Below are 25,224 nucleotides of genomic sequence, written 5' to 3' on the forward strand. Positions count from 1 at the left end.
TCCTCCACAGACATTGAAAAGTATTGACTAGAACTAAAGACTTTCAGAGTAGTTTCAATTCAACTTATTAAAATATAATTTAGTGTCACTTAAATTCCGTGATTTAAAATGATAACGATTCAAACTCTAAAATCACAGTAAGAAACCCAACACAGAATTCTACCAAAACTTCAATATTTCGCTTTATGAATTTTAGTATTACATTAAAAAAAAAGTACTTTATGAGATAAGAGAATAAAAATGTTACCTGATGTGATTGTGACCATTTGTCCTTGTCCCCAGATATCGAGAGCCCAGCTCACAGTGTTACTATTAATCGTGCCAACTTTACATTATTTCCCTCAGACACTCAAAACAGTCTAATATGATATCATAAAAATATATCTAAAAAATATCTCATTTCAAACTGTAACTGGCATAAAAAGTAATAGTTAAGTGAACCTAGACATGATAAATCATTTAAACCTAATTTATTTTTTCTTAAAAGAAATGAGAATAAGTAATCACATTTTCAACAAAAAAGATAAGAGGAGAAAGGTTTTCTTACCTGATGTTACGGTGACCAGGGTGCCGGGACCCCAAATATCGAAGTAGTCACAGTGAGACAAACAGTTCTCACCAGATGTCAAATACTGCTTGTCTTACCCTTTAGTGACTTTTACCATATCACTGCATATACCAAATCATGATGTGGAATTTTTGTATTATAATATTACAAAGTATAGTGATGTCCATAAATAATAATATACATACAATTCTACAACTAATTTTCAGTCCCTGTTAACTTGTAAAAATGCCTCATTTGCTTTAAATGTGAAGCACAATATAAAAAAAACATACAAAACCAGCAGAAGGAAACATAAATGTGAATAAAAAATGTGCTGCCTAAAGTTACTTTAACTTGGCCCCCAAATGTTAAAATTAAGATAACCCACATATTATCCCTAAATGGACCATTAATTCTTCCTGTTTAATAAACTCATCTTTTACATGCCATAGACAGGTAAGACTAACTATTTTTGACATTAGTAATATCACATACATTTTGTCAGATAGCAAAAAAGAGAAAAATCTGAATATTTACCAGATGTGACGGTCACGAGAGTTCCTGGTCCCCACTTATCAAAAGCGTAGTACACTATGGCAAATCTAGCTTCTTGCCCTTATAAGAACCTTTTAAAAATAATGTTTTTTTTGCAATCTGTGAAAATTGCATGATCAGCTGCCCCTCTCCCCTCCCTAACCTTTCCCACAAGGCCTTTAAATAAAAGATCAGGTCACAAGCAAGCTTTCTTATTTTTTCTTTCTAGACTCAATGAGATGGTTATAGGGAACAATCATGGCAGGTCAAGTGCTTTACAAGCAATGACACTGATTCACCAAGACTGCTGTAGTGCATGCACGTACTACGCCAGTCTTGACAGAGTGCAAGGCGCCAAATTCATTAAGAGGCACTTGCCAATAAATGAAATTCGGCACATCTCATAAGTTGAGTGAGTCTCTGTTTGCCACACCAAAAATGCTACTCTGGTCAGGGACACGAGTAACATTTCTGGCAAACAATGTGCTCTCACTTTTAATTAATTGGATGCGTGGGTGTGACCACTCCAGGTTCCACCCAACTCCTCCCCAACTCAGCCCATTTAGGCGAGAGGATGCGAAACGTGCCCTCACTTTTAATTAATTGGATGCGCGGGTGTGGCCACTCCAGGTTCCAACCAACTCCTCCCCAACTCAGCCCATTTATTATTGATTCAAACTGGTGCAAAAATGCCAAAAATCACAATATTTTTGTGCAACTTCATGTTGTGCAAAAATGTAGCGACTTTTCAAAGCTTTTACACCACTTTTCTGGAGTAAAAGTTTTGATGAACCGACCCCATAGTGTCTATAAAGTGTAAGTATTTTTTCTCAGGAGTGGGAGACAAAACCAGGAGTGGGTGATAAATGCAGAATTGGTGACTTGTTTCTATTATACCTTTTCTCTGATTATTCCTCACCTGGTTTTGGCTCCCACTCCTGAGAAATAATACCAACTGAATACTGACCAAATGCTGATAGTGCTGCCGTGGCCTTATGTTCTAACGCTTCCTAACAATCAGTTTTCTAATATACTTATATTACTTGCGCTGCTTCTGTAAGCGGAAGCAGCATGCATCTCTGTGTAGGTCATATAGTACTCTGTTGTGATGCAGCCACTACTACTTACGATCTGTGGACTGGAATCAGATTAACTGAGTATCGCACGTCATTGTTGTGGGCGAGCCTACCTCTTAGTGAGTGAGACCAGTCTGTGCACGCATACTCAGATCAGACTTCACTCTCCTCCTCTGCATGGATATCACAGGGCTTGTTAGCTGAAGTGACGGCACTCCAAAGCTTCAACAAAGTCATTCTGTACCATGCCTGACAAACCTCAGATCAGGCTTCACTCTCCTCCTCTGCCTGGATGCTACTGAAGCTTTTAATTGTCGTCATTTCAGCTGACAGGCCCTGTGATATGCTTTCTAATGTTCAGCAGCACATCGCAGAGAATGTCAGCTGAAGGGATTATGCTCCAAAGCATCAGCAGGATACAGGCAGAGGAGCGTGAAGTCTGATCTGAGTGACGCGCCCCCTGGGCCGTGGGGTACTTGGTGCCGGGCCGGTCGGTGCAGGGGATGTGACAGAGGCAGTGACCCAGTCCATGACCCAGGGTGGTGAATTAAAGGGAATTATAGTTTTTATAGTTAATGTTTGTGATGCCACCTGTGGTATGCGGCTATATGGAGCCTCCGCTGCGGAGAAGTCCTCTGGAGCTGTTGGTAATGCAGCAGAGTTGGTTCAGCTCTCCACAGGTAGAGCTAAGCTCCAGGGCGGTGCTGTGGTGATTATAGATGAGGTAGATGTTGTTGTGCAGTGTGGTGCAGGGGATGATGGCGCAGCAATAATTCACAGAGACAGTGGGGTGCAGTCTTCAGGGTTTACTCACGATTATCACGTTGCTCCTGGTTACAACTGCAAATTATAACCACCCACGTCGTCCTGCGTTCACCACGGGAGGGGTTCAGCAATCCCTCAGGTAATTCAAGAGCACTTAACGGGACCCCGTTCTGTGTGCCTTTCTCAGTCGTCTTCCCGCGCTGGCTCTCACCCTCCTGCCCTGCGCCTCGCAAACAGTGTCCCAAGCCGGTAACCTCAGATCTTGGCGGGCAACCTGCAGTTCCCTGGATCCTGTGTGGCTACCTTTTTGGCGATTAATTGCGGCTGTGGCAACTACACCCTGGAAATGTAGAAGCCTCCGGTTTCTAGCTGAATATTGCAATTCCCACTAGTTAGGGGCCGGTCCCCTCTGCGGCTTGATCCCTCCATGTCCTGGTAGATTCGGGCATACGGGTGGCCTCCAGCACTTCCCATACCCCTAGGATCCCCTCTTTCCTTCTTGGAGCCTTCCTTCCTGCTCCTCTCCTCTCTTCGGTCAGTCTCAACTCCTGGGCCTCTCTCACTTAGGCCCGCTCCTCCTGAGCAGAGCTCCTGCTCCCACTACTTCTCCTCTCACTGTCTTCCTCTGACTGAACCCCTTCTAGATGGTTCCACCCCTTTTTATACTACTACTGAAGTGCTCCCCTAAACTCCTTTCTCCACCCACACCCACTACATGTTTCCACCCTCCAGCTAGGGACCAGGGACTGTGCTCTCCCTTAGGAGCAATCTCGCCCTTCCCTCTGAAGTGGAGTGTAATGTATGTAAGTGGGTGGGTCCCGGGCAGTACTCCATCCTTACCTGAGAGTGAGACACCACACCTCTGGGTGAGATGCAGTACCTCTGTGGCGACTGAACCCTCAGGGGCGCCACATACTCCCCTGGTAAAACACAGCACGTCCGCGGGCTGGAACAAAGTAAAACCAAAGTATTTTAAAGACATGCAATTTTTTAGAATGCATTCACATAGAAGAATACAACTTTTTCTTCCGTTTATGGGAGGCACATTTTCTTGAACGTTACAGGTTTCTTATTAGCTTACAAAACTGTATAAAACTTTCTTCAATAAAATTCTCTTCACATTAATAAAACATTTTTCCATATAAAGCATTTTGAATAAACTACGGTGAGATCTATAGCCGGGTGTCCATTTCACTGAACAAGGTGCAATCTGATCAACATGAGGGACCCGTCCGAAAACCCTCAACGTAGGCCCCGGGCGTGGCTGCAGGGCATAGGTGATCCAGCTGTTGGACCACGTTTTCGGCCATGCCAAACGGGTTTTTGTTCTGTGATCTATATAAAACCAATAAGAAGCACCTTAAGAAGTGCAAACTACGTACAGTTAAAAGTTTTTGGCTGCTCACAATCCTCAGCCTGTCAGTTCTGGTACCCTTACCGGGTAACTAAGCAATACACACAAAACTTTTTTTTAAATTTACAGCATCCCTGCTTTACCCTGCCAGGTAACTATTTACAGTTCAGTTTCCACTTGAATCACTCAGTAGTGGTGCTCCCTCCTGGGAGAGATCTGTCCTCTGTAGGCTGGCCCAGCCAGGTCATCAGCCTCCAACTGCAGGGGCATGCCCTCCTTCACTACCCTGTATACATTCAGGGCATACCACCCGCGCTCTCCTCTGTGGCGGGAATAGGTGACTCGATCACCGGGGTACAAATCCCGCCCTGGATGTCCCTGTTGTAAATGGGACTCCACGTCCCACGGGTTAACGAAAAGGTCGGTGCCAAGCTGTGACTCGCGGATGAACCCCCATCCTCCATCCAGGTCAAACTTGACCACCACCCCTTCTGCACGTGGTTCGGGCGTGGCCGGCTTTGCCTTGTGGGCCCGGGTCTTCTCCTTCATGTTTCTGACCTCCTTTCTCTCCCAGCGCACCCGCCGGATGTGCCGCTCCTTCTCCAGCTGCAGGAGCTCCCGCCGGCAATGCTCCTCCCGGCGTGCAGCCTCCCTACGGGTCTCCCGGGGAAAACCCATGAGGTACCCCCCGAGTTATCCCACAGGAATTGGTTTTCCTCTTCCCTTTGGGCGACTGAGGATACAGGAGCGGGCAATAAAGGGAGGCTCTGATCTTCTACCTCAGCGGACCAGTCCCAGGCCATGCATCCGTACACCCATTCGGGTGTAAGGGAAGGTGGATCTAGCAGGGGGCCTAAGAGCAGGTCTGCGTCATCAGCGCTTGGGATTGACGGTTCCGGGCCCAAGAGCAGGTCCGCCTCACTAGCGCCCGGGATAGACGGTTCCGGGCCCAGGAGCAGATCTGGGGCATGAGCGCCCGGGGACGGAGGTTCCTGCAGGGGGACCAGAGACAGAGCAGCGCCAGCCACGTTCGAGACAGGGATATCACTCCTACCTGCTCCCGCGACCGCTTCAGCTCGGCCTGCCACCTCCCGGTCCATGAGTAGCTCTGCTGGGGCTGGGGCGCTGCAGGTCACATGCAGCGCCGACTGCTGCCGGGTCATCATTTTCTCCACGAGCTCTGCTCTCCAGACAGCAATTGCAGCTCGTTGGGCCTTCTCCATTCTCCTGCCCAGCTCCTGCACCTCATCTCGGAGGAATCCAGTATCCTCCAGGGACAGTTTCATCAGTATTCCCTCCAGGGTGAGGGGTGATGTGCTTCTTTGCAGGTCACAAGACGGAGCCTCAGGTTGACCTCTCTCCATCTTGCCTGCCGGGTGCGGTCTGTCTAGACTGCTGGACACCCCGCCCTGTCTCCAAGGTTTCTTCTCTCCTCTCCCCTTTCTGGGGCGGTCCCATGGCTGCTTGCTGTCGGCCACATCAAGAGGCGACTTCCCCAGACTGATGGACAGATCCAGGTATATGGGCACAGGCGCATGGGGTGGGTTGCGCTTTTGGCGCCATTCTGGGACCCGGCCCACGATGGGAGGTTTTTTGTTGTCCTTGATAACGCACATAATGGCGCCCGTTCTTCTGGGGCGGGCGCCACATTCAGTATACAACACAGTCTCTAGGCGCACAATACCCGGTGATAACGGGTCTGTTCGTATCCTGTTCGTGGCGCCAAATATGATGCGCCCCTTGGGCCGTGGGGTACTCAGTGCTGGGCCGGTTGCTGCAGGGGATGTCACAGTGGCAGTGACCCGGTCCGTGACCCAGGGCGGTCAATAAAAGGGGATTATAGTTTTTATAGTTAATGTTCGTGACGCCACCTGTGGTATGCGGCTATATGGAGCCACTGCTGCGGAGCAGTCCTCTGGAGCTGTTGGTAATGCAGCAGAGTTGGTTCAGCTCTCCACAGGTAGAGCTAAGCTCCAAGGCGGTGCTGTGGTGATTATAGATGAGGTAGATGTTGTTGTGCAGTGTGGTGCAGGGGATGATGGCGCAGCAATAATTCACAGAGACAGTGGGGTGCAGTCTTCAGAGTTTACTCATGATTATCACGTTGCTCCTGGTTACAACTGCAGATTATAACCACCCATGTCGACCTGCGTTTACCACGGGAGGGGTTCAGCAATCCCTCAGGTAATTCAAGAGCACTTAACGGGACCCCGTTCTGTGTGCCTTTCTCAGTCGTCTTCCCGCTCTGGCTCTCACCCTCCTGCCCTGCGCCTCGCAAACAGTGTCCCAAGCCGGTAACCTCAGATCTTGGCGGGCAACCTGCAGTTCCCTGGATCCTGTGTGGCTACCTTTTTGGCGATTAATTGCGGCTCTGGCAACTACACCCTGGAAATGTAGAAGCCTCCAGTTTCTAGCTGAATATTGCAATTCCCACTAGTTAGGGGCCGGTCCCCTCTGCGGCTTGATGCCTCCATGTCCTGGTAGATTCGGGTGTACGGCTGGCCTCCAGCACTTCCCATACCCCTAGGATCCCCTCTTTCCTTCTTGGAGCGTTCCTTTCTGCTCCTTTCCTCTCTTCAGTCAGTCTCACCTCCTGGGCCTCTCTCACTTAGGCCTGCTCCTCCTGAGCAAAGCTCCTGTGGAGCTCCTGCTCCCACTACTTCTCCTCTCACTGTCTTCCTCTGACTGAACCCCTTCTAGATGGTTCCACCCCTTTTTATACTACTACTGAAGTTCTCCCCTAAACTTCTTCCTCCACCCACACCCACTACATGGTTCCACCCTCCAGCTAGGGACCAGGGACTGTGCTCTCCCTTAGGAGCAATCTCGCCCTGCCCTCTGAAGTGGAGTGTAATGTATGTAAGTGGGTGGGTCTGGGGCAGTACTCCATCCTTACCTGAGAGTGAGATACCACACCTCTGGGTGAGATGCAGTACCTCTATGACAACTGAACCCTCAGAGGCGCCACATGAGCATGCATGCTCAGAGTGCTGTCACTCACAGAGGTAGAGCCCCCCACCAATGACATGTGCTACTCAGTCCGTCCGATTCCCAGATCAGAAGTAGGAATGGCTGCATCACAACAGAGTATTACAGGACCCACGCAGGGATGAGCTTACAGGAGCAGGGCAGGTAATAGAAGTATATTAGAAAACTGATTGTTAGGAAGAGTTAGGACTAGTGTTGAGCGAATTTGTTCGGCATTTCAAATTCGGATTTGTGTTCGGGGTTCCGGCTTATTAGCGCCAAAAAATTAGCTCCGCCCATGAACAGATAACTGCGTGACAGCATGGCAAATCAGGGATGTTCGTGGGCGGAGCCGAATTTTTGGCGTGAACAAGCTGGAATCCCGAACACGAACCCGAATTTGAAATGCCGAACAAATTCGCTCAACACTAGTTAGGACAGATGAAAAGGGGTTAAATTAGTAGTGTAAAACCTCTGTATGGCTGTGTGCCCACAATGCGTTTTTGGTGCGTATTTTGGTGCGTATTTGCAGCGCGTAAACGCTCCAGAAACGTATTGCATACCTTATCCCATGACTTCCTATGACATTCTGCAAGTTCTGTGCACATTGTCAGGATTTTTTCTGCGCAGATTTTACTCGCAGAAAAAATACGGACATGACCAATTCTTGTGCGTTTCTGAATGCGTATTTGCGTATATACAATGCATTGGAAAAACGCCTGGCAAATACGCATGCAAAAACGTGTCAAATACTCGTCAAAAAAGCATGTAAAAACCGCATTCGTTTTTCTGCCAAGGAGATGCAGAAATGCTCAGGAAAATTTCTGCTTCATTTCTGCATCGTGGGCACTAAGCCTTAGGGAGATTTATCAAGATAAATGTGTCAGAATTTTGTCTTCCATGACTCGCACCATGTATATTATAGCCCAGAATCATCAAGACTTTTGTTTTTCATGCCAGTATTGATAAAGGGTCTACTGGAGTTAGAAGCAACAAATTCACTAAGAGGAGTGTATATCTTATAGCAGCATAGGAAAATAGGAAATTACTCCAATTAGGGACTAAAGTACATTTCTGTTAAAATTTATGCCAGTTTCATTGCTAAAATTATGATGAGTTAGTCGGCTGTGGTCAACAAAACTATGTCCACTCTGAGCTAAGTTCTGTTATGTTCTGCTACCAGAGCTAAGGAAAGAGAGGAGATCTGTCCCTACGATAGAACTCAGCCTTATCCCTACGATGTAACAGGGGACCTGATCCTGCGATCAGACCTGCTAAAGTCCTAAGCTAGTCTGTACGGAGACCTATAGATGTGGGGAAGGAATCCCTACAAGTACTAAGGACTGGGAGGAAAATGGGACACCTCCTAACAGAAATAGTAGCAGACAGACAAACAAACAAAATATATAGAACACTGAGGTCCGTAGACCAAGCAAACTAACAGAGTTAGATACAGAGCACAGGCTAGCTAGAAAGCAGTTATACAATGAAGTCCAGCAAAGCCAGAAGGGCGGAGCAGGATTAAATAGGCCAACAAGGTCATGTGACCAGCAAAGGAAAAAACCTAAGAGCAAGGTTCTAACAGTACCCCCCCTTCTAAGAGGATCCTCCGGATCCCCTAGGACCAGGCTTATCAGGAAATCTCCTGTGAAACGCTCTGATAAGTCTGGACGCGGAAACATCATCTGACCTCACCCAAGAGTTATCCTCGGGTCCGAAACCTTTCCAGGCCACAAGATACTGCAAACTACCTCTATACCGTCTAGAGTTAAGGATGCGAGAAATTTCATATTCCCCGTCCTCCACCACCGGAGGAACAGAGGCAGAGGCGTCACCATCCGACACAACAGCTTTTTTTTAACAGAGAGACATGAAATACCGGATTAATTCTCCAGGAGGTAGGAACCTCCAACCTAACAGCAGATTGGTTGACAACCTGAAGCACCTTAAAGGGCCCTACAAACTTGGGACCCAATTTCTTAGAAGGAATCCTCAACCGCAGATTCCTAGAGGACAACCAAACCATGTCACCAACAGCGAACAAAACCTCCTGTCGTTTCCTATCAAAGTAGTCTTTAGATTTTCTGTTGGCCTCCTGAAGATTACCACGCACATCCGTCCAAACTCTCTCCAAATCAGCGGAAAAATTCTCCTCCTCAGGCACGGCAGATCCCAACTTGGAGAACGACCCAAACGACGGATGTCTCCCAGAACAACAAAAAAAAGGCGAACAACCAGCAGAAGAAGATGTATGATTGTTCAGAGCAAATTCAGCAAGTGGCAGAAACTCAGACCACCCCTCTTGATTGTCTGCCACAAAACAACGCAAGAACTGCTCAACATCCTGGTTTTTCCTTTCTGTCTGGCCATTAGATTCAGGATGATATCCGGACGAGAACGACAAATGAACTCCCAACCTGTCACAAAAGGCACGCCAAAAACGAGCCACGAACTGAGGACCCCTTACAGAAACAATGTCAGTAGGAACGCCATGAAGTCTGACAATTTCCTTGACAAAGGCCTTAGCGAGAGTTTTAGCGCAGGGCAGTTTGACGAAGGGAACCAAGTGACACATCTTGCTAAAACGGTCCACGACCACCCAGATGACAGTAAAACCCTCAGAGGGGGGAAGGTCAGTTATAAAGTCCATAGCCAAATGTGTCCAAGGAGCACTGGGAACCTCCAAAGGACAAAGCAACCCCGCAGCAGGAGTATGTGAGGACTTAGATCTAGCACATATAGTACATTGACGCACCCACTTAATGACTTCCTTCTGCCATCCAGGCCACCAAAAACTGCGACCCACCAGTCTCTTGGTCTCAGAGATTCCGGGATGACCTGCCAACCGAGATTCGTGACACTCAACAAACAAATCTCTCCTAAAGGTCCCAGGCACAAACAACCTCCCATGAGGAGTGTTAGATGGGGCATTCTCCTGTGCTTTAAGAATCTCATCTTCCAAAACGGAGTCCAAAGCAGCTATCACAACACCTTCTTGTAAAATGTTCTCCTCTTTCTCAGCACCGACTATGGGAGAAAAACTGCGAGACAAGGCATCCGCCTTAACATTCTTAGTACCAGGGATGTAAGTAACGGAGAAATTAAACCGCGAGAAAAACAGTGCCCACCTAGCCTGACGGGCATTCAGGCGCTTGGCAGCATCAAGATATATCAGATTTTTATGATCCGTAAGAACCTGAACGGGAAATTCCGCACCTTCCAAGAAGTGGCGCCAGTGTTCAAATGCGAGTTTAATAGCCAATAATTCCCGATTACCAATATCGTAATTCAGTTCAGTCTCCGAAAATTTTTTTGAAAAAAAGGCACAGGGATGTAATCCATCCCCGTTATCCTGAGACAATACTGCGCCAACCCCCACAGAGGAAGCATCAACCTCAACCAAAAACGGCTTAGTCACATCAGGCTGCATAAGGATGGGAGCAGAGGTGAACCTCTCCTTGAGATACACAAAAGCTTCAATAGCCTCAGAAGACCACTGAACCGCATCAGCACCTTTCTTGGTGAGATCGGTCAGAGGTTTGACAATACTAGAAATTTTTTTTATGAATTTTCTGTAATAATTGGCGAAACCTAAAAACCTCTGTATCGATTTCAAACCAATAGGCCTAGGCCATTCCTGTACAGCTTGAACTTTAACCGGGTCCATCTCAAAACCTTCGCTGGAGATAATGTAACCCAAAAAACTAATTCTCTGTACAGCGAACTCACATTTCTCCAGCTTAGCAAAAAGCGAATTGTCCATTAACAACTGTAATACCTCACGTACGCTCCGCCAATGAGACTCCAGATCCGGCGAATAAATCAAAATGTCATCCAAATACACAACCACATTTTTGCCGATCAAAGGTCTAAGGATGTCATTAATAAGATTCTGAAAAAATGCAGGAGCATTAGTAAGACCAAAAGGCATAACCAGATTCTCAAAATGACCCACAGGAGTGTTAAAAGCAGTCTTCCATTCGTCACCCTCCTTCATGCGCAACAGATTGTATGCCCCCTTAAGGTCAATTTTAGAGAACCACTTGGCCCCCATAAACTGGTTAAACAGATCAGGAATCAATGGCAGTGGGTAAGGATTGCGTACAGTAATTTTGTTAATCTGACGAAAATCCAGACAAGGACGTAAACCGCCGTCCTTTTTTTTTACAAAAAAAAATCCAACCGCCACAGGAGACTTAGAGGGCCTAATGTGACCGGCGGCCAAACTTGTCTGTATGTATTCCTCCAAAGCCTTCCTCTCAGGAATAGTAAGGTTAAATAAACGACTTTTAGGAAGAGTCGCTCCAGGGACAAATTCAATAGAACAATCATAGTCTCTATGGGGAGGCAAAACCTGCGATTCCTTCTCAGAAAAAACTCTCCAAAAATCCTGAATAGGAACAGGCAATTCTCCCCTATCCAAAGCTGCAATACGCCCGTTACAACACTTGTCATAACATTTATGGCTCCAGGATTTAATTTCACTGGTAGACCAATCCAGTACAGGATTGTGAAATTTTAACCAGGGCAATCCCAATATTACTGGAGAAGGCAAGTTATTCAAAACTACCAAATCCAATTTCTCATGGTGAACACCATTAATAGTGAGAGGAAATTCACAGACCTTGAGAGTAATATTCTTCAAAGGGGAACCATCCACAGAAACCACAGCAATGGGGGATGATAAAGGTTCGGGTTTTAAATTGAGTCTTTCCAAGAATCCCCCATCAATTACATTCAGAGTAGACCCACAATCAACAAACACCCGAAATTCCATTAATTTTTCCTGAGCAATCGTGGAAGCAGCTAAAAATACACCCTTGGAATTTAAACAGGCAATACGGGCATGACTGACCATTTTTTTTTCTTTCTTCATACGAAGCTCACAGCCTTTAATCAAATGACCAGATTTTCCGCAATAGAAACACAAGCCTTCAAAAAATCTACGGTCTTTTTCTTGAGAGCGAGGTGCCACCGATCCAATCTCCATCGGTTCACCACTGTTAGTACACACATTCTCATAACCAGAAACTGACATAGCAGAGGATTTTCTCTCATTAACCCTTGCACGCAGTCTCCTATCCACCCGTATAGCTAATTGCATAGCCTGTTGCAAATCTTCAGGTGTAGGATAAGCAATTAGCAGGTCTTTAACCCTTTCATTGAGCCCAGCAAGAAATAGACTTTTCAGAGCAGAATCGTTCCACCCTGTTTGAGTAGACCAACGACGGAAATGAGTACAATATTTTTCCACATTACCTGATCCCTGTTTCAAACGTCTCAACTCAGTCTCAGCTGATGCGACACGGTCAGGATCATCATATAATAGTCCCAAAGCAGAAAAAAAACTATCCACTGATCTGAAGCATGTATCACTAGGTTGCAAAGAAAAGGCCCACTCCTGAGGCTCTTTGCGCAAAAGTGACATTATGAACCCTATGCGCTGGGATTCATCCCCAGAGGACTTGGGTCTCAAACGAAAATACAATAAGCAAGCATTTTTAAATGAAAAAAATTCTCGGTGTTCACCAAAAAATAAATCCGGCAAACATACCTTAGGCTCCAAGAAATGTGCTCCAGGACAGTTACTCACGTGCTGACGGAGCTCGGCCACCTCCAGAGAGAGTCCCTGCAGGCGATGAGCCAAATCCTGAACCGACACTATGATGGAACAGAAAAATCTTTCCTTAGAGAATTTGCAGGCTGGACTTACTGTTATATTCTGCTACCAGAGCTAAGGAAAGAGAGGAGATCTGTCCCTACGATAGAACTCAGCTTTATCCCTACGATGTAACAGGGGACCTGATCCTGCGATCAGACCTGCTAAAGTCCTAAGCTAGTCTGTACGGAGATCTATAGATGTGGGGAAGGAATCCCTACAAGTACTAAGGACTGGGAGGAAAATGGGACACCTCCTAACAGAAATAGTAGCAGACAGACAAACAAACAAAATATATAGAACACTGAGGTCCGTAGACCAAGCAAACTAACAGAGTTAGATACAGAGCACAGGCTAGCTAGAAAGTAGTTATACAATGAAGTCCAGCAAAGCCAGAAGGGCGGAGCAGGATTAAATAGGCCAACAAGGTCATGTGACCAGCAAAGGAAAAAACCTAAGAGCAAGATTCTAACAAGTTCAGCTTACTTAAAAGTAAAATTGTTAAAAGCTGTAAGAAAAATTGGCACACACTGATGAATCTGAGCATTTTAGACACTTTTTGCATCTTTTTGACAAGGGAGCATAGTAGCCTCTCCAAAAAGGGGCATATTTTGTCGAGAAAAGAGGCATGACTTAATATGCAACACCATTCACCAAAATTTGGTACAAATTTTTGGCACAAAATAAGCCGACTAACCGGTGGTGTGAATTGTAAAGTTAAACTAGATCTAAATCCTGGGTAGAAAAAGATGGGAGGCAAAAGAAAAGAGCGCCACCTGAGTGTAGTAAGTATAGTAAAGATCGGCAAAATATTTGATTTGTATATGCTCACCTAAGCCAGATGTGCAGGATAGGCACAACTCTAGTGAAAAGCCTTGAGGAGATAGGGTTCTCAATCTGTGGTATGCAGCTCGTCTGAAGTCTTTAGAGGTACGCTTGTCCTAGCCCGAAAAATGCCTCCACGTGAACATGAAAAAGGATTGTACCCGGAGGCGCTCCCATTTGATTGTAGAGTTCCCAGTATATCAAATGGATTTTCTGTGGTTCTTACAAATTGAGTGGCCACAATACTTAAAAACAATAATTTAATACTAGTAGTTGAAATCACTCTTGTAATTGCTAAAAAGAAATAACATACACACAACATGTTTCTGCTCCATGAGCCTTCATCAGGTATATATAAAACCATATGACATGTGGAATACTCATACTTATCCCTATTAGTTAAGGGTGCGGTTTCCTTCAAGAGTAAAAATCACATGAGCCAACCAAATCTACTATTAATAAAAATGATGATAGCAAGGAAAATATTTGCTTACTCTTTATTGTTCCAAAGTTGATATCCTCAAAAATAGGTTATTAGATGTAAAAACTAACCATTAGTTATGTTTTGAGGAATACCCTGATATTGAAAGGAACATGAGAATGAAGCTGGCGTTTTTTAAATGTCTCTCTGTGAACAATGTTTATTCACCGATTAGCACCCACAGCTGCAAGCTGTGATGTGTGCACCGCCATCGCCACCAGATCTCCAAGGTATGAAATTACTCACTATCTGTGGAGGAGAGAGAGTTTATCCTTGATTCGGAGCTGGTCATCCTCAGGCTCATAAAGTTATTTTGTTTCTAAATACCCATATCAAACTGATTCAATTGTTTCGTTGAGTCCATCTGAATACAGACTGCCAAGTCTACAGTGGGTACAGAAAGTATTCAGACCCCTTTAAATTTTTCACTCTTTGTTTCATTGCAGCCATTTGGTAAATTCTAAAAAGTTCATTTTTTTTTTCTCATTAAAGTACACTCTGCACTCCATCTTGACTGAAAAAAACAGAAATGTAGAAATTGTTGCACATTTATTAAAAAAGAAAAACTGAAATATCACATGGTCATAAGTATTCAGACCCTTTGCTCAGACACTCATATTTAAGTCACATGCTGTCCATTTCCTTGTGATCCTCCTTTAGATGGTTTTACTCCTTCATTGGAGTTCATGTTGCTTCACATTTTGCATCTTTCCATATTATAAATAAGTTGTCAATACAGTATAATAACGGTAATTATGTATATGTTTAATATATTTTGGGGATGCGATGGGCGACAGGGACTCGAATCACCCCTTAAACAGATTTGCGAATATTGAGGCGACCCGAGTCCCCATCGCAGTCCCTTACCGCTGGAGGTATAACTTGTCCTGAAAAGAGAACACATTGTGTTCTAAAATGAATCTTAAACCTCTCAGAAGAAATGTTTTCTGTTCTGGTAGTATATTCATATCCTCTGAGAGGAGTATTGGAGTAAAGGGCATATATAGGTGCATCTGCATCAAAATTAGAATATCATCAAAAAGTTCATTTATTTCAGTTCTTCAATACGAAAAGTGAAACTCATATATTATAGAGAGTCATTACAAACAGAGTGATCTATTTCAAGTGCTTATTTCTGTTAATGTTGATGATTATGGCTTACAGCCAATGAAAAAACAAAAGTCATTATCTCAGTAAATTAGAATACTTTATAACAACAGCTTGAAAAATGTTCTTAAAATCTGAAATGTTGGCCTACTGAAACGTATGTTCAGTAATTGCACTCAATACTTGGTCGGAGCTCCTTTTGCATCAATTACTGCATCAATGCGGCGTGACAAGGAGGCGATCAGCTTGTGGCACTACTGAGGTGTTATGGAAGCCCAGGTTGCTTTGATAGCAGCCTTCAGCTCGTCTGCATTGTAGGGTCTGGTGTATCTCATCTTCCTCTTGACAATACCCCATAGATTCTCTATGGGGTTAAGGTCAGGCGAGTTTGCTAGCCAATCAAGCACAGTGATACTGTTGTTTGTAAACCAGGTATTGGTACTTTTGGCAGTGTGGACAGGTGCCAAGTCCTGCTGGAGAATGAAATTTCCATCTCCAAAAAGCTTGTCGGCAGAGGGAAGCATGAAGTGCTCTAACATTTCCTGGTAGACGGCTGCGCTGACTTTAGTCTTGATAAAACACAGTGGACCTACACTAGCAGATGACATGGCTCCCCAAACCATCACTGATTGTGGAAACTTCACACTAGACCTCAGCAGCTTGGATTGTGTGCCTCTCTACTTTTCCACCAGACTTTGGGACCTTGATTTCCAAATGAATTGCAATATTTACTTTCATCTGAAAACAACACCGTGGACTACTGAGCATCAGTCCAGGTCTTTTTCTCCTTGGCCCAGGTAAGACGCTTCTGGTGTTGTCTATTGGTCATGAGTGGCTTAACACAAGGAATGTGACACTTGAAGCTCATGTCCTGGATACATCTGTGTGTGGTGGCTCTTGAAGCAATGAGTCCAGCAGCAGTCCACTCCTTGTGAATCTCCCCCAAATTTTTGGATGGCATTTTCTTAACAATCCTTTCAAGGCTGTGGTTATCCCGGTTGCTTGTGCACCTTTTTCTACCACACTTTTTCCTTCCACTCAACTTTCCATTAACATGCTTGGATACAGCACTCTGTGAACAGCCAGCTTCTTTAGCAATGACCTTTTGTGGCTTACCCTCCTTGTGGAGTGTGTCAATGACTGCGTTCTGGACACCTGTCAAGTCAGGAGTCTTCTCCATGATTGTGGAGCCTACTGAAACAGACTAAGGGACATTTTTAAACACTTAGGAAGCCTTTGCAGGTGTTTTTTGTTAATTATTCTAAGTTAATGAGATGACTTTTGTGTTTTCATTGGCTGTAAGCCATAATTATCAACATTAACAGAAATAAACACTTGAAATAGATCACTCTGTTTGTAATGACTCTAGATAATATATGAGTTTCACTTTTAGTATTGAAGAACTGAAATAAATTAACATTTTGATGATATTCTAATTTTGTGAGATGTACATCAAGAGTCAAAAAAAGGTAATTTTCTCCCCACTGTAGATACTTTGCCTCTAATATAAGTTGGTTAATTTTGAAATGTTTTGATACCACTGAAATTTAGATGACAAATTTAATGAACAATCTAACATCTTAAAACAAAGATTTAGGATAACAATGTACGCCTGAAGTGTAGTAAATGTCTTGATACTAGAGATGATCATATCTTTTGAATTTGAAATTCACTGAGTATAACAATTTTTTGAAAAAAAAGCTGATTTTCCGCAAATTAGAAAACTGCAAAGCCCCTGTTACCCTGACAAGACGTGAGCAGAATTTTGAGGTCTCTCAGGACTGTTTCCAGCCCTTTTCAAGCTCTTTAACACAAACACAACCTTAGTAATGTCAATGTGACCTCATTTCACAGTGCACTCAGACTTTTCATTTTTTTTTAAATTAAAAATAGTACAAAAATTAGCTCTCCTTTACCATTCTGTGCAGAACTGCTGTTGTCACTGTCAGATGTAACATGTTGCTTTCTGTTTTTGTACCTACCTACTACCTGTAGTTTCTTATTGAAAAGATTGTCAAAAGTTAATTATAGTGTTTTACAAAATATACAGTGAAGGAAATAATTATTTGATCCCTTGCTGTTTTTGTAAGTTTTCCCACTGACAAAGACATGAACAGTCTATGATTTTAAGGGTAGGTTAATTTTAACATTGAGAGATAGAATATCCCCCCAAAAATCAAGAAAATCACATTGTATAAATTAGATGCATTTTTTTGCATTTTGCAGTGAGAAATAAGTATTTGATCCCCTACAAATCATTATGAGTTCTGGTTCCTACAGACCAGTTACAATCTGTAACTAATCAACTCGTTACCTGCATTAAAGACAGCTGTCTTACATAGTCACCTGTATAAAAGACTCCTGTCCACAGACTCAATTAATCAGTCAGACTCTAACCTCTACAACATGGGCAAGACCAAAAAGCTTTCTAAGAATGTCAGGGACGAGATCATAGACCTGCACAAAGCTGGAATGTGCTACAAAACCATAAGTAAGACTCTGGGTGAGAAGGAGACAACTGTTGGTGGAATAGTAGTAAGAAAATGGAAGAAATACAAAATGACTGTCAATCGACATCGATCTGGGGTTCCATGCAAAATCTCACCTCGTGGGATATCCTTGATCATGAGGAAGGTGAGAAATCAGCCTAAAACTATACAAGGGGGAACTTGTTAATGATCTCAAAGCAGCTGGGACCACAGTCACCAAGAAAACCATTGGTAACACTTTACGCCTTAAAGGTTTAAAATCCTGCAGTGCCTGCTGTTAAAGAAATGGTTTAGTTCTAGTCTTTGCCTTTAAGGGATCCAATGTCCAGTCTTCTTGTTTTTCAAGACGATTGCAAAAGAATGACCTGCATAAACACTAAAGAATTTATCTATAATTATCATCTGTGTCCAAATCTGTCCAAGTGACAAAGAACATCACACTTGTTCTCTAAGCCATCAATTCCAGGAAAAACTCCCCAAATGTACTGAGATTCGAATTTCCGGGACACATCAAGAATGAAGTTGTTAGCCAAGGTTGACAATCTCACACAGTTTAAGCTATGTGAAAGAATATATCCCACACGATTTGTCAGGGTGACTTGACAATAGTTTGACCAGCAATTATTCTAACCCAAATGTCTGCCAAGTACCATATGTTGTTTACGCAATTTTACGTAATCTTTCCCCTTACAAAACACTATAAAAACTCAGTATGTCTATGAATAAAACAGAGATTCTGCTGAGACATACAGTACAAGTGTGTCTGTCTTACTGAAACTTCATTCCTTGAGATCTCAAGCAAATCCTAAATCTACCCGAGAGACGTACGATCGTAAAATCCCATCTCAGACAACTTGGAGGCTTTCCAGCGAGATATATTTCCCTTTTTATTTCATCTGGGACTGAACAACGGATTGCCTCCATCCCGAACAGAAACTAAGTCCCGGGTAAGTGAGTAGCTGATACTCACAGACTTTCTCTCCAGGAGAGGGGGCCTTCTAGGTCAGTCTCTGGGGATCTCAAGCGGGAAACCCTCAGGTAGAAAAAGTTATTATTGTTTATTATTGTTTAATTTTCTATTTTAAATTGTTTTTTTTTTATAAGTGCTGCTAATATATATAGATATAAAAGAAATTGATAGAATTTGTAAGTGTTTTTAATTATAATAAGTATAATAATTGTCTTCTTTCTTCTTCATCCATCTGTCATTTCATTTGTCATTTCATTTACTTTCTATTTCTTGTAAGATTACTAAGACTGCTCTGTTCACACCCGCGTTCAACATTTAATCATTTAATGACCTGTTATTGTCAAATCTCAATCTCTTGTCAAACCTGTCTAACCTCTGTCATGCTGAATTTCATCTGTTTCTCTGTCCTCACAAGTTTTGTTTTTCTTGGACTACTACTAACTACTAATTGCTAGTTGCATCCTGCCGATTCTATTCTAAGTTTTTGAGTAGAAAGCTGGTGGTTTACTGTTAATATTCATATAGATTAACAGTCATTTCCAGGTTTCATTTAGTGCTTATAGGGGAGAGTATTTTGGAGGTTTTTGATATGTTTTCGTGAGGTGTGAAAAGTGTTTGTGCTTAATAACTGTAGTAAAGAAGCGTTATACATAGCGCTTGCTTTTGGGACGGTTTTGTTTTTAATAGTATACATCTATTTGCTTAGGCAAGTGTGTATCAGCATCAGATCAGAACAGAGGTTGCAGTTTAATTTATTGCCCTTGAGTCAAGGTCCCCTTGCTCAAGAAGGCACATGTGCAGGCCCGTCTGAAGTTTGCCAATGAACACCTGGATGATTCTGTGAGTAATTGGGAGAAGGTGCTGTGGTCAGATGAGACAAAAATTGAGCTCCTTGGCATTAACTCAACTTGCCGTCTTTAGAGAAAGAGAAATGCTGCCTATGACTAGTGTTGAGCCACCCCCGTAGTGTTCAAGTTCGGTTCGGTTCGTCGAACACCCGTGTGTTCTCCGAACTGTTCGTCGAACTGTTCATCGAACACCTTCGAACACCGTTAAAACCAATGGCAGGCAAACAAAAACACATAGAAACACATAGAAAACACCTTCAAAGGTGTCCAAAAGCTGACAAACTGCTCAGAAGACACAACTAACACATGGAAAAGTGACAAGTACATATAGTCATGCGAAAAGAAAAGAGGTGGAGGAGTAAAAGGAGGGGGAGACACAGATATAGGCATGTCATGCCCTTCTAAAATCCAAAAAGTGAGAAGCCGACACGTTCAGTCCGCTCCTGCCCGTGCCACCTCCGTGTCGCCGGGTTTGTGCCAGAGCCGCGGTGAACCCTGACGGCCAGCCCCCCTCTCCCAATACTGGTGCCTGTCCGCTGGTGGGTCGAGCGAGCCCCCCTGTGGTGGAGGCAGCTCTAAGCTTTTTAATTTAAATTGTCTCTCTAATTTGAATGAATACACTTTAAATCCATTTACAAGGATCTATTGGAGGGCAAGTCTCATGCCAGCAGCCGCGTAATTCCAGCTCCAGTAGCGTCCACTAAAGCTGCTGCAGTTAAAAAGCTTTTATAAGGATCGAGCTCGGCTGTCCACCGCAAGGCATCCTACTGCCAGTCCCAGCCCCTATGCCTTGGGGTGCCTCCTGATGCTCTTCACTGAGTATCCCGTGGTCCCGAAGCATTTCCTTTGAAAAAATTAAGTGTCCAAACTACAGGTGGTGTAGCTTGCTTAACAGCCGGGATAATCCGCTGACTAGCAGACACTGCTACTAGGCACAAAGTATTTCCTGGGCTAGATGCAGTTAAAAATTTGTAATTAGATACTCTCGTTGGATGCTGAGAAAGCATTCCATAGAGTCTCCTGGCACGCCATATATGATTCTCTTAAAAAGCTTGGGGTAGGGGTCTAGGGGACCCTTTTATAGCCAAAATCACGGCCCTGTATCACAATACGTCACCTAGGCTGAAGATAAATGGAACTGTAGCACCCTGAGGGCTCGGTTGCTACAGAGGTATTGCACCTCACCCAGAGGTGTGATATCTCACTCTCAGGTAAGGATGGAGTGTGGATCAGGACCCGACACCTGCATGCATTAAACCACATTGCCGTGGGGCAGGGCGACCAATATGCCTCTGAGATGGGCACGACAGTCCCTGTCCCTGGCTGGAGTGGGGGGAGGGAACACTGAGGAAGGGGAACCCTGTAGTGCAGGAGCAGGGAGGAAGCAGTTCCTGGGTGCATTGAGAAGGGAGTATAAAAGGTGGGCACCATCTTAGTTCAGTGCAGAGAAGTCTGAGCAGAAGTGGCAGGGAGCAGGGGCTCTGCATGAGCTCTGCTCCGGAGGCGGGCCTAGTAACAGAGGCCCAGGCCTGGAAGAGGGAGAAGGAAGGAAGAGGAGCGGAGAAGGCTCCAGGAACGAGGAATGAAGGGATCCCAGGGGTGCGGACGGGCGAGTCGCCACCGCACGCCCGAATCCACCTGCGTGGAGGGGTCAGGCCAAAGGGGGAGACCGGTCCCCGAAACTAGTGGAGGCAGGAAATGACCCTCAGCTAGAAACCGGAGGCTGTGACATTTTATGTGGCGCAGCCCCTCGCTACACCCGCTAGGAAGGCACCACATAGGGTCAGGGAAACTGGCGCCAAGTTTACCAAGAGGAGGCCCGAGGCAGCCGGACAGAAGGGTTGGTAAGAAAGGCCAGACAAAGGACACACAAAGGGGGTCCTGTGAAGCGCTCCAAAGTTATCTGGGAGTTGTCTGAGCCCCTCACCTGGTGAGCACAGTACGACGTGGGCAGCCGTTACCTGCAGACATGGTCTGGATAATAAGAACTGTGAGTAAAGGCCCTGGACTGCATCACTGACTCCGTGTCGTTACTGCTGCTGCCCTGCACCATCACCCCCATCCTCCGCATACACTGCCCTGAGGCTATACTCCTCCCGTGGGGAGTTATGCTACGCTCTGCTGCACCCACAACACCAGCCTCAGCGGTCTGCCCTGGAGCGGCGGTTCACTCTGACCGCAATCCACGGGTGGCGTAGTCGGACATTTAAACATCAAAACCACATAAATAGTTCCGCCACTGGTTTGACCACCCTGAGCCACGGAACCGGGTCGCCGCCACGAAGACTACAACCACCAGCATCCACCAAAAAGGGTCCGGCTCCGGGTGTCCCAAGGCCCAGGGGGTGCATCAGAACATTTTCATCACCTTTCACAATCACCAATGGGACAAGGCAGGGATGTCCTCTGTCCCCTCTCTTATACATCCTAGTGACGGAGCACCTGCTCTCATCAATTCGCCATAACCCCAATATTAGGTGGATTGAGGTGGGAGGCACCAAGTACAAGTGCTCTCTATTTGCTGATGATGTCCTAGTATATATCACTCAATCACATATATCCATCCATGCTGTTATGGCTGAAATAGATCACTTTGTTACATGGTCAAATTTTAAAATCAATGCAGCGAAGTCTGAGGCCCTCGATGTCTCCCTCCCCAAATCCATATAGGATTCCATCCAGTCCAACTTTCCCTTTGCCTGGCCCTCACAGGGTATCAAATACTTAGGAATTCCTATTCATAGAGACCTCTCCCATCTATGTTATCTTAATTTTGGGCCCTTTATTGAACAACTCCATACAGACCACGGTTGCCAAGTTAGAACTGTAAGATTCACTACGTGAACCACTGGTGTTTTGTGGAAAAGCACATGTACACTGTGTTCCAAATTATTATGCAAAAAGTGTTTAGGAGTGATAAGGGAAGAATTTGTTTGTTTGTCAGTTAAACTCATTGATAGTGATGTGTGTCAGGGCTCTTTATATCACTGTAAGCAATTGCAGACACCTGTGCTAATTAGTTTGGCAGGTGTGTCCAATGAAAGGCAAGACTACTTAAGAAGGCTGTCTCACATTATTAAGCAGCCTACATTTTCTGCCAAAATGGGAAAGAAAAAGGATGTGTCGGCTGCTGAGAAGCAACAAATTGTGGAGTGTTTAGGTCAAGGCATGACTACAATCAACATTGTGCGATGATCAGGATGAAGTGTCTTGGCAATCAAGAAGTATGTAGCTGATTCACAGTACACACGTGTGCGTGCTGATAAGGGAAAATTGAGGACTCTTTCCTACAGGCAATTACGTCAGGTTAAAAGAGCAGCGGCAAAAAAGCCTTGTCATAGCAGCAGACAAGTTTTTGAAGCTGCTGGTGCCTCCAACGTCCCCCGAACAACAAGATGCAGGGTCCTTCAGAGGTTTGCAGCTGTGCATACGCCATCCTGTCGACCTCCTCTATCCACTTCACACAAGCAGAAACGGCTCCAGTGGGCCAAACATTACATGAAGACTGATTTTAAAACTGTTTTGTTCACAGATGAGTGCCGTGCAGCGCTCGATGGTCCAGATGGATGGAGTGGAGGATGGCTGGTTGATGGACACCCCACGCAAACACGGCTACAGCGCCAACAAGGAGGAGGTGGAGTAATGTTTTGGGCTGGAATCAGATTGTCGGCCCCTTTAGGATCCCTGAAGGCGCTAAAGATGAACTCCATAATGTATGTGGATTTTCTCAAACAGCACTTCCTGCCATGGTTCAAGAAGAAGAACCGTGTATTTCACAGCAAGATCATTTTTTTGCATGTTAATGCACCATCTCATGCTGCACATAAAACATCTGCATCTCTGGCTGATATGGGCATAAAAGGGGACAAACTTATGGTGTGACCCCCATGCTCCCCTGACCTCTACCCCATTCAGAACCTCTGGAGCATCATCAAAAGGAGTGTCTATGATGGCGGGAGGCAGTTCACATCTAAGCAACAGCTCACCTCATGCAAAACAATTGAAGCAGAAACCATCCAAAACCTGACAAATTCAATGGACGAGAGAGTTCAGAAGCTCCTTTCGAACAAGGGGTCCTATGTGAAAATGTAACATCACCTAGAATAAAGTTTTGAGTTGAAAACTGTTTGATTTCAGTTTCTAATAACCTGCTAATGCTTATAATTTCAAAAATGACCATTTATTTGGTCTTTATTAAAATGAAAAGGTTGATCGAAAAGTTTGGGGGATCTAAGAGTGTGGCAACCCAGTAGTCATGATTACTTCGAATTCTGACAATATGAGGGTCATGTTGCAGGTAGTGCAGCAAGAAGGCACTTATGTGTCTTGCGCATCTCGGAGCCCCAAACTAATTTTCCGGGCTAGATGCAGCTAAAAATTATTATTAATTTTAAATCTGGTGGAGCTTAGTATAGATGGCCTAATAGGATCAGTGCTGCACACTGCTACAAAGCCCAAATTATTTTCCAGTCAAGATACAGATAAACATGATTAGTAATTTTAAATCTGGTGGAGCTTATTATAGATGGCCTAATAGAATCAGTGCTGCACACTGCTACAAAGCCCAAATTATTTTCCAGCCAAGATACAGATAAACATGATTAGTAATTTGAAAGCTTAAAACGGTTGGTAGGGTGATTTTAACCAATCATCAAGCTTTTACTCTCCCCAGGATGACACAGGGGTAGAAAAGTCGTTTCGGATCCATGATTTGTTCATCTTTATGAACGTGAGTCTGTCTACATTATCAGTGGAGAGCCGCGTGCGCTTATCTGTCAGCACACCACCAGCAGCGCTGAACACACGTTCAGACAGAACGCTGGCTGCGGGGCATGACAAGATCTCCAAGGCGTAAGTGGCTAGCTCCGGCCATTTATCCAGATTGGAAGCCCAAAAAGAGCAAGGGTCCAGTGACACAGTCATGGCTTCAATGTTTACTTGGAGATACTCCTGTACCATCGTCTCTAGGCGTTGACTATGTGTCAGACTTCTTGTCTCCTGTGGCCTTGCAAAGGATGGGCTAAAAAAGTGGTGAAATGATTCCGCAAAATTGATGTTACCAACAGATACTGTGGTTCTGTTACGGTTTGAGTGCTGAACACTTGACAGTCCCACGGTTGGCAAGTTGGAACTGTGAGATTCACTACGTGCACCACTGGTGTTTTGTGGAAAAGCACATGTAAGATTCTGCAACAGTCTCTGCTGATACTCCTGCATGCGTGCATCCCTTTCTATGGCAGGAATAATTTCTGCAAATTTACTTTTGTACCGGGGATCTAACAGTGTGGCAACCCAGTAGTCAGGATTATTTCTAATTCTCACAATTCGAGGGTCATGTTGCAGGTAGTGCAGCAAGAAGGCACTCATGTGTGTTGCGCATCCAGGAGCACCAAGTCCCTGTTGTGTTGGTGGCGAGGTAACAATCATGCTTCCTTCCTCTGTCCTCTCCCCCCGACCTCGCACAACAGAAATGTGATCAAGGTCTCCCTCATCTGATGAGTCTTCCATCAGTTCATCCTCCACTTCTTCTTGGGCTCCTGCACCTTCCTCACTAGTTTGGCTGCTACCATGCGCCCTGGTAAAACCATCTCCCCCACCCTCA

The 25,224-nt window shown here is 44.7% G+C and overlaps 1 protein-coding gene and 1 gene segment (V, D, J or C); both read right to left on the minus strand.

Moving 5' to 3' along the window:
- The window catches only part of LOC141255787 (immunoglobulin heavy constant mu-like), a 13,787-nt gene extending 13,506 nt beyond the window's left edge, over window positions 1-281 (minus strand). Inside the window, 1 exon segment of the C gene segment in view lies at window positions 248-281. Within this exon segment, the coding sequence occupies window positions 248-266 (19 nt within the window).
- Window positions 1-25,224, minus strand: part of LOC141255734 (uncharacterized) — a 971,797-nt gene that overhangs the window by 168,540 nt on the left and 778,033 nt on the right. For both annotated transcript variants that reach the window (XM_073671120.1, XM_073671119.1), the window contains exon 4: window positions 548-593. In XM_073671120.1, coding sequence (XP_073527221.1) covers window positions 548-593 — 46 coding nt within the window. The remainder of the gene's footprint in view (window positions 1-547; window positions 594-25,224) is intronic.

Source organism: Phyllobates terribilis, unplaced genomic scaffold (genome assembly GCF_046119375.1).
Source record: "Phyllobates terribilis strain yellow unplaced genomic scaffold, ASM4611937v1 Scaffold_1__5_contigs__length_1240528914, whole genome shotgun sequence".
In the NCBI taxonomy this organism is placed as follows: Eukaryota; Metazoa; Chordata; class Amphibia; order Anura; family Dendrobatidae; genus Phyllobates; species Phyllobates terribilis.